This window comes from Austrofundulus limnaeus, unplaced genomic scaffold (assembly GCF_001266775.1).
Source record: "Austrofundulus limnaeus strain Quisiro unplaced genomic scaffold, Austrofundulus_limnaeus-1.0 Scaffold18, whole genome shotgun sequence".
NCBI classification, from domain to species: Eukaryota; Metazoa; Chordata; class Actinopteri; order Cyprinodontiformes; family Rivulidae; genus Austrofundulus; species Austrofundulus limnaeus.
This window is the reverse complement of record NW_013952420.1, coordinates 3288407-3299047: the sequence shown is the minus strand read 5'-3', so window position 1 is coordinate 3299047 and position 10641 is coordinate 3288407. Positions and strand designations below refer to the sequence as shown.

General features: G+C 37.7%; 1 protein-coding gene across 3 annotated transcripts in view; it reads left to right on the top strand.

Moving 5' to 3' along the window:
* Window positions 1–737: 737 nt before the first annotated feature.
* The window catches only part of adcy2a (adenylate cyclase 2a), a 45488-nt gene continuing 35584 nt past the window's right edge, over window positions 738–10641 (top strand). For 2 of the 3 annotated variants that reach the window (XM_014003421.1, XM_014003422.1), the window contains exons 1-2: window positions 743–1348; window positions 4774–4971. In XM_014003421.1, coding sequence (XP_013858875.1) covers window positions 812–1348; window positions 4774–4971 — 735 coding nt within the window. In that variant the 5' untranslated portion in view covers window positions 743–811. Of the gene's footprint in view, window positions 1349–4773; window positions 4972–10641 lie in introns of all 3 variants that reach the window. The other variant, XM_014003423.1, reaches the window with a different exon arrangement.

Here is a 10641-nt window from a genome sequence, read left to right as displayed (position 1 = left end):
AGTCATGACATCCACCTGTTCATCGCTCTGTGGGGGAGAATTTAATTTAACAGGTTGTAAATCAAGAATGTAAAAACTACATCTTTTAAAATGGTTTTGGCAGCAGCATTTTCCCAGATAGTCAGTTGTTCACTTGAGTAATTGTTTAAATAAATTCACATTTTTGTGAATAGAATATTTGTTGGGCTTTAACCTCAAACACAATTTAGGAAAATGTGTTTTTCCAAGATCCAGTATGTTTGTTGTGCTAGTTTCTGAATTTATGCATTTCAAAAACAAAAGTTACCATGACAGCTGCACTTTGTCTTAGTCATTGAATCATATTTTTATCAGTATGTAAACCTAAACACTCAAATAAAATCTTGTACAACTATGCAGATGTATGCATAAAGTATTTAAATGAATGTCCTCCTTTGCATGTAGACAAGTTTTTAATTATTAATTTATGTATTAATAGGGGTTATAGAGAGGAACTATAATAACTGAAGAATGCAAAGTGTTTTTTCTAAACTGTGATTGTTTCTGGAGTTTAAAATTTAAAACTAGTGTTAATTAAGAAAAAAAATGCATCAATGGCAAATGTTTCCAGACATTTTTTATCTTAAAAATTCTGCCCTGATGTGTTTCTCTGGCTGACTTTTCAATTCTCTTGCACAATCTTTTCCCCTCCCCCTTAGTCCCCTCACCCTCCCCTCTCCCTTTACTTCCCTCCCACTTTTCCCTCTCCCTCTCCCTCTATTTAAGAGCACTCTGTGTCTGTGCTTCCCTTCATTTTCCACCCCAACATGTTGGCAGGGGGAGACAGGGAAGGATGCTGCGCTCTACTTTTCGTGCGTTCTTGCCACCTCTCCAGCCAGCGCACACTGCCTCTGACTCAGCCTCAGCTCTCAGTTGTCTCCGGCTGAAGGACTTGAGAGACGGGGCAGAGGAAGAACCGAAGAACAAACTGGAGCTCAGGAGTTCTCAGTCCAGGGTCCTCAACAGGAACAACAGCACAAGAACAGAACAGAACAGCAAATGCTCTTCTTCTGTAGTGGAAACTACTAATACCTCAGCAGTAACCACCTCTTCTGGTTTCCCTCCCTCGTTTTCATCCCTCTCGGCTCCAAGATCTATGTGGCAAGAAGCAATGAGGAGAAAGTGGTACCTTCTTGACCGGGCAGGGGTGTCTGGTGAAGTGGATAAAGGAGGAGGAGGAGGAGGTGAAGAGAGGAGGAGAAGATCCCCAGACTGGCTTTATGAATCCTACTACTGTATGAGCCAGCAGCATCCTCTCATTGTGTTTTTGCTCCTCATAGTGATGGGAGCCTGCCTGGCTCTGCTGACTGTGTTCTTTGCTTCAGGGCTGGTAAGCTATTTATTTACAACATGCACAAACACATGCACTCTGCAAATTATAATTTTACAAATGAACAAAAATCCAGCTTTATGTTTCAGCATAATACCTTTGAAATCCTTGTTAATGAGATATCACGTTAAATATGCAGGAAATCATTAGTGATGTAAGCTCTTTAGCGTGTGGACAGCTGGGTGCCCCCCACACATGCTCTGAACATCAGCATATACACACTGTCACTCAAAGTGACTTAATGTTAGTTGTAACAAATGCATGCAATACGTAAATGCAGAGTCAGCATGTGCTCCACATCACAGTACTAATGTAAAGGTGGAGGATAAAGGCTCAGTTGTTTGAACTGATGGCTCAACTGCAACAAGAATATGTTTTGCTTTGTCACTATTTTGACAAGGTTACATAATCTTTAAATCAAAACCCTGTCATATCACTCTTAAAAATCCAAATGAAAAACCTGCATTAAGTCTACTTTTTGGTTTGCTTTAAATTATAAATGACATCATCTAAATCATCTTTTGTTCAAATTTCCCATACATCTAATTTGTATTCTATATTACTGCTGAAGAAACGGGTTTTTTGATCTTTGCTTTTTTTGACTGTCTGTTTAATGAATAGGAATTAGTCCAGAACACACAGCTTCAGAAAAAGCACAACACAGAGCATGCTGACACACAACAGACAGGCTGTTGTCTACCTTGGGAGACACAGACAATGTGGAATATCACTCTGCTTTTTGTAATTTCTGTCACTCATGACTCATTCAATTTGTGCAAATAGTGCAGCCCTACTTTTGATTAAATAAAAAATGAACAGCTAAAAAGTTGTGAAATTTCAAATATCAAAAATAATTAGATCCTAATCCTGTGCTTGATCCTTCCTTCCTTTTGACCTTATTTACAATATAAATGTTTTTTTTAATAATCGTCAATATAGAATGAAGTGGAGAGGTTGCATTACTAATTCAGCATTCATATCAAGTAAAAAGCATCAATGGTATAAAACCAAACAGAATTAAAATAGGCTCAGAATAAATGATTTTCTTCATAAAAATACTAAATATTTCTGTACATTTTTGTGTGGCTGCTCCTTGAAATTTTTTATTTTTATTTTTGCCTCATCATTCTTTTTCTTTTCATTCCCTTTTGCCACCTCATTTTCCCCCTTGTGGCTTTCATTTTTATCCCCTCATCCCTCCATCCTTCTGGATGGCTGACCTAAATCCTTTGCTGTTTTGAAGGCCTGCTCTGGGCAAGAAACACTCTGTGTGGCTTTCTGCAGTCACAAACATCCTCTCATGTCCCAGTGCATTGAGTGTATGAGAAACAGACCGAGAGTAGGTCGGAGCTGGGGCTACGGGATGAAAACAAAAAGCGAAGAGAAGTGATGTTTCTCTGTCAGAAGAACAGATAGATGTGTCACTACTGTAGAAGATAGGCACAGTGTTTTTGTCATTCAGTGTTTGCAAGAAATTGAAACGGCAAAGTCAAATCAGTTTATTCAGTTTTTATTATTTTTGAGAAATGGTTTGCAGGGATGGAAAAACAATGTTGCTGAATGTTGAAGGGGACATATCAGGCAAAAATCCACATTTTCAGCCATTAAAGGCTTTTTGTTGTCTACTTGCAGTCTCTAGTTGTGCAGAAAAGTTCAATTTAGTCTCCCGGTGCTGCATAGATAGACTTATACTGTTTGGATCATATTTTCCAATGTGTTCACTTTTCTCTATTTTCTATGATGTTTTCTTAACTATTGTGTCACAGTATTTGCAACCTAACTGCCAATTAAGGTTTGGTCGTCTATCTCCTCATTGGTCGTCTGCCTCTTAGTCAGACTCTGGCTCTGCCATGTAAGGCTGGATGGACAAGTCTTCTGTCATTGTCATCTTTTAATTAATTTGTATAGGAAAAGATTCTTGGCTACTCTATATGTCCTGATGCATCTCAGTAATCCAGGTAAAAAATCAAAAAGAAAAAAATTGTATAGGTCTTCTGGACGGGTTCTTCTCTAATGAAACGTTTCGTCTCTCCTCCAAGAGACTTCTTCAGTCTGAGAGTTTCAGGCAAAATTCAGGCTTTTAAACACAGCCTCCATGTGACTGATACTCACATCTCATGGCTATCATTGACACCTAATTAACACCTATTGTTAACAGGGGGTGGAGTGATACTGGCAATAGCAGCACTGTAGGAGGGGGACAACTGAAAACGGAGGCCTCCACCTCTGTTTAATGATGGRCGGTCTTTCTTCACAAAAATGGCTTCTTTTACTCCTCTCTCAAACCAACGTTCTTCTCTATCAAGAATGAGAACATCCTCATCTCTGAAAGAGTGACCGCTGGCCTGTAAATGAGTGAAAACTGTAGCGTTCTGGCCATTAGATGTAGCTCGTCTGTGTTGGGACATTCTTTATAGTTGTAAACCCCTCAACTGGAGCGCCTCATTTGGATTTACAGAGACAGAGTGAAAATGAGTTGCTTTGAGACACCTCAGAAAAAGTGTGAAAGAGGATGGGAGGAAATCAGATCAATGCATTGCAGTTCCACTTTATAGACCCCAGCTGAAGGATTCAAATGTGAAAAATAATTTCAAAGCAGGATATATCTCATTTTAAAGCATTCAGAGCAAAAGTAAAACAAATCCTTACCTTAAATTTAAATTAAAATAAAACTAAATTTTGCATGAACTCATAATTTCAGCTCACGTTTAAATATCAGTGTCTTAACAATGTATGCCTGTGTAGCCAACAATATCTGCAGAGATCTGAGACATCAGCTTTTATTATCCCGTCCTGCTTTTTTCATCCTTCATTGCACCAGATTGATGAAATGTAGTAAAGGCAGTATGTACATTATTCTCAACAATACCGTTCTCTGATGTTTAACTTGATAAAACCCCTAATAATTTGATCCATCATATCTAAGCGTGTACCCGAAAAGTAGTTGGAAATCCATATAGGAGTTGAATGGATTTCAAACATGGGATGAGATTAGTCTCAAGTGTAACTGAGATCATTAAGGAATGAAATCATTTAGAAAAATGTTTCACCAATGTCTTGAGTTATTTTCCTTTTGCATCATCCATTTTTTAATCTTTATTTCCAAGTTGGAAAAACAAAAAGTTAGAATCACAAAATTCCAGTTTAAAAATGCTCCCATATGTATTTATTAAATTTGCTAGCTTTTATTTATAGGACACTTGTGAGAGACTTTCACACTAATTTAGGTAGAGTATCTAAATAAGCTAAACTATCCTATCTTTTTGAAGTTTTTTTTAATTATTTTTGTTCAAATGTATTAAAAAAATTCTAAAAAACAAAACTGTTTTCTCATAAGAAAAATCATTTTGTTCAACTCTCATATTGTATGCTTAATATTTGGTGTTTCTCCCTGAAGATTTTGTAATTTTTTTTGTCCTTTTCAGAACATTGCAGACCATGTGGCCTTTGTCATCACTGTGCCCACAGCACTGGCTATATTCTTGGCAGTATTTGTACTTGTCTGCATTGAGTCCATCTTCAAGAGGCTTTTGCGTGTTTTTTCCTTGGTCATCTGGGCCTGTTTGGTTGCGATGGGCTACCTTTTTATGTTTACTGGAGGAATCGTTTGTCCATGGGATCAGGTAAGAACTTGTGAGATTTTGTGTATCAACTTGTGATACATGGTGTAGTTCATTACACACACTGCTTGTTATTGACAGCTTTATAAAAAACAACCAAAACAAACTTAAAAAAAAAGCAATTGGTAGCTTTTCATATTTTCCCTGCACTTAAATCAGCAATACAACCTCAATTTTTTAAATACTCCCTTCACCATACTTCACTGTTACATACTGTGTTGGGGTCCAAAATTTAGTTTCATGCAACAAACGGTGAAGTCAAAGCCAAAGTGGTTTACCGAACAACTTCAATCTGACACATTTTAAAGTGTTTCAAGCTGAGATAATTTTATGAACTTTAACATTTCTTTCCATTTCTTATTTCATAGTTATTTGCATAAAACTATAGGCATTTGCCTGGAAGCACTTCCTCTAAAAATTTGATCGTACTCCTGCCAGAAAAAAAGTCTATATTTTGAAACTGACAGCTGTGTAAAGATTTACCATTTATATTAATTGCTTTTAAACTTTTGAGAGTTGAGTTATTTTATGACAGCAGCAATCCATATAGAGTGGAGTCCATTTTTAGGAAATGTACAACACAACCTTTGATTTGTGGTGTGATGGCTTTAAATTTTGGTCTTATTCATGTGAATTATGCAATTAGATAAGTATTTGTGTAGTTCAGGACCTGCATCTGTTCGGAGCTTTTGTGTTCTAGCTTTTACAGAATAGTTTGTGTGTTGATGTACAACAGAAGTTGTGCAAAATAGAATTAATTTTTGTGTTAATTTAAAAAATTTAAAACAAAAACAAACTCTATACACAATAGAACAAGAATATTGATATTGAATGAAAAAATAGACAAGTAGGATTGTCTTGGTAGAAAAGAAATGCAATTGGCAAAGACCAAGTAATCCTTGAAGATTTGTGAAACATTTGTAAAGCAGATTTATTTAAATGCTGACTATATCCCATAGAGCCAAAACCATACATCTCCAGTTTCAGTATGCATAAAATTAAGCTTTTTTTGTAAATAGTTTGCCTATTGTTTTTACTTAAACCCTTTAATTGTGTTGCAATAGTGGCTAGATATCTTGTACATAGAAATCTTTCATTAAATTGTGTTGAGGAAATGCTGCTCTTAACTAAGAAAAATAGTATATTCCTTGCCTTTTTTTAAAAAGGTATTTGCTTACATTCGATTTATACTATAAAGTGTACACGTGCAATGTGTCCTATGTTTCATAACATTACATCTGGACTTGAATTAAATGCATGAAGATGTACAGTATCAGTAGGGCACTTTGGAAACACCACAGTATATTAGGTCTTCATCATTTGAAAGCTGCACTCATTTAGCAGTACTTAGGAAGACAGATGTCTAGTGTGGATTCATTGATCACAAAGAGGTAGCTAAAGATGCACTGATTCACACACCTCACCATTCATTACTTCCTGTGCTCACCACAAATGTTAGGACATTATTCTACTACTGCTCTTTACTGCGGCATCTTAGCCACATTAATTAACACGTTTTCAATAGACATTAGTTTTTACAGGCACTGCAGTTTGTGCCACCTTGAAGAGGTTGCCATTTTATTGGTTGAGGGAAATGACTCATTATAGCCTTTTTACATTGGTCCATCTTAGTGCTCAGTATTCATTATTTTAATTTTCTATAGATGAAAAAGGAAAACTTCATCTATTGGTTAAAAAAAGTGAGTCACTCTGCTCATCTTTTCATGCTGTAATGAAAAAGCTTTGAATAATACATACGGTTTGCGCTCTTTGCCAATAACCCAGGCTACTTTTTAGACCTCCCTTAAGATGTATTAGTCAACATATTAAAGTCATTAAATGCGTCACTGAAAGTATAGTGTCAGATTAAATATTTGATAGTATTTTCTTCAATTATTTTGCATCATCAAGGCATCTGACTCAGCAGTTCCTGTAAGTTCAAAGAGCAAGTAGAAGATCTAGAGGACACAAAGAGTTGGAGTCTAGATTTTGCTTTTAATCACAGCAGTTTGTCTTTGCACGTTGTATCTGTTTTATCTGTGTTCACATGTGAGGTGTATACCGTATGTGAGGTTTGGTAGAACTCGGTTGTCTTGGGTATGCTTCTGGACTGATCAGCAGATACGGTTCTGCTATAGAGTGCCACCAATTTCCTGACCTCATCTTGCAAAGTGTGAAATATGGACTTTGGTGTTATTTTAAGACCAGCCATTAACCAAACCCTACTGTTAAAACTCTTAAGTCTCAGGGAGGTGGTGGAGTGGGTGACAGTGTCTTTTAAACCAACCAAATCACACTTTTCATTTCTGCTCATGTGCGCCATGAGTCTAAACATCTTATCAGAATCAGAAGCGTTTTATTGCCATTCACACACATCATCAAGATGCAGAACAAAATGCAGTTTAGAACATCCGTACGGAGAAACATACACACGACAAACATGGGGGAACGAATGTCTAGGGTCCTTTGCAACTTAGTGTGCTACCTTTGCAGTTTAGAATGCACACACAGTAGGAAGGGTGAGTTAAAAAAGAGCTTTGATCCTGTGTTTTATGCAGAAAACACACAAACATACGCTCAAAAAACTACTCTGCAAAACAGTGCAATCAGCTAAGGAGGGGAGGGGGTGGAGGGGGGGGTCAAAACACATGGTATGGGGGAGGGATGCAGCGGAGGCGGTGACTTCCAGGGCAGACTTTGTGCCGGCACCGATCAGAGACCTCCAGAGTCCAAACCAGTTATCAGTCAAAGCACAAGTCACAAGAGTTCAGTTCTCTATCTCCACCCAATGCGGCCTTCAGACCGATCCGAGCACAGATGAGTGGGGGGGAGTCAAGGCTTCCTTCTCAAGTGTCATTCCAGGGAGGTTTTATCAGCTTGCGTCCGAGGTCACAGCTGCAATGATAAATATAATTATTTAGGGCAGGCAGCCCGTTTTCACTGCTTTAAAGCCTTAACTGTGTCTCTGTGTTGTGAAAAATGCCAAAATTCCATATTCGTTTACCACCTCGCCTCTCCCGTATTCACCCAGGTTTAGCCTCACTCCTCACGGGCACGCTGCTGAGCTGTGATCCTTGTTAGAACCACATCCAGTCTGCGACTTATATCCCCCAGCATTTGAGTCTGTGCGTTTGCAGTATGAGAGATTCCATCCAAGGTTCCTGACAGCTTTTCACAGGCCCGGACTGCTGTCAGGATCATTTCCATTTTCCGATAAACCAGAACTCCTCCACAGCCGATCAGCAGGAATCCCATTATCATAAATCCGAATATAAACACATCTTCAACGTCTTCAATGGAAAGCGGGGCCAGGCAGACTAGATTCCACCCCCAGGACCCAGAAACTCTGCCTGCAGCCACGGTTCCACTGGGACAGCTGCGCTCCCCTCTTTCCAAACTCAAAGTGGAAAAAATTGTGTCAAATACATTCAGAGACCAGTTGACCAGATCCATAATTCTTTTGTTGTTGAATGATAGGTAGAAGAAAGGCTTGATCCAGCAGCAAAGCAGGGGGAAAAGGGAGGTTTGGGTGAGAGAGCAAAAAGTGTCCGACTCCTCTGAAGGCCAAGCAGAAAAAAAATTGATCTATGGAATAAAGTTCTATTTATATGATGAAAAAAGCAACCAAAAAAATATCCCAATCTCTGAAGTTAATACTTTGTTTTAAAAATTTCTTAAATTAACTGACAGCTATTCAGAATAAAACTAAATACAGTACCAAACACAAACCAGAGAATAAGATGGCACTTTAAATGTTTGAAGAATGAGTGATGGGGACATATATTCAACATACATTCGACACAGTAGTACAATAGACCCTGTGCAGCTTATATAAACAGATATATGGTCTAAAACAAAGTTTTTAATAAAGATCACAAAAATTGCATAAAGTTTGCATTAGAATTTTATATATGTACAAGATTCTAACACATATGCTTGATTATCAAAAGTCTATGTTAGAATAGAGCTTATCAAAGACTACTAATGCACCCAAGTACAGTAGGCTTGTTATATTGCTGTGTGTCTGTTTTTAAATTGCATAAATTAAAATAATTTTCAAAATGGCAGGTCTACAACTCAGTGCCCACAGCTGAATGATGCATGTTTTATTAAATCAGCATATTTCCATTACAAACTGAGATAATTATGAGTCCTGCAGTGTTCTGAATTAAACATTTATGGCAAAAATTTTACAATACATAAAAAAAAGAGTTGGAAAAATGTCAAATCTGGAACTGCAACATTTTTTTTATAAGAAAAATGTCTGGTGGCCCTGTGTAGACACTGTTGCATACACAAGTTTGGCATGGATTTGCACACTGATTTACTAAGTTTTAACCACTGAAATGCGAGTTTTGGACTTGTGCATTTCTGGCCTCAGTGACAGAGGGTATCTGAGTTGTGATGCTGAGCTTGCTCCTTTAAGCTGATTTGATGTCAGATTTTTACACGAGAGGGCATCTGAAAGGCTGGCCAAATATGCAGTTTGTGACTGATTTTTTTCCACTATTAGGCAGTGCATAACTGTATCAACTTAAATTTTAACAATTTCTAAAGAAGTTGGATGCTTCCCCTGAAAAGACCCAACTTCAGTTAACTGAAAGTGTTTACCACAACATGCTGGTTTCATAAATTGAAACTCAGAGATAATATGGAAAAAGGCATACTTAATAAAAAACCAAGGTGCTAATACTTGGAAATAACTTTTGATCAAGAATGCAATTATACTTTCAAGAACATTACCATCAGTACACCTTTCTAATCAGTAGAGATAAATTTGATTTTCTGATAGTGTACTGTACCAGCTCACTGTTCTGTTGGTAAAGTGAACAATTTTCAGCGAGGTATTGGCTCACCCAGTGTCTCCTGACCGACATTTTGTTTACCTTCACTTTTCTCCTAAAGTTAGTTTGTGTGGGCCTTTTGCCATTTTAAAACCCGAAATCAATTGGATCCTTATCCTCTCTCCACAAAGCACGGTCTATTTTCTAATAGTGAGTAGAAGGGCTTATCTGTGTAGTCCAGCCTCTGCCCCTCACTGAGACTTGTTCAAACCCTGCCACATCTCTTCCTCTTCCTCCGGCGGTCTCACAGATACAAGTGCCAGATGCACATGAACTTGGTATGCAGCCAATCTCATTAACGGAGGGAAGCTTTAGTAAAGAAAAGTCCCTGTCAGAGTCAAACAATGATGACGTGCGTCTGATAATGAAGGAAGGATGGTAGAAGGTAAACACAGGATTTGATGTATAAAACAAATGTTTTTATTTTGTTAAGTAATTAACATGCCTGGATGGATAGGAAATTACAAACTAAATGATTTAGCAGACTGTAACCATAGGCGTAATTTGCAGGGGGATTAGGGGGGTTATGACCCCCACAATAATTTGATTCAGTCAATATAACCCCCCCAATAAAATGACATAATTTGCACAAACACAATATAAATTAACTGGTTAAGTAGACAGATGTAACTCTATTGTTGTCTTTAGGTAACTTTGACACGATTTAAAAATTTACAATGTCATATATGGGTTTAATCGTAATTTCTGAAAATGACATGCAGGGTTTTCAAGCATAACCCCCCTCGGTAGACCTTGGTACACCCCCTTTTACGCCCTTGTTAAGAATAGTTCCACAACAAAAACTGTAAAAGTGTCAAAGCGTGAGCAC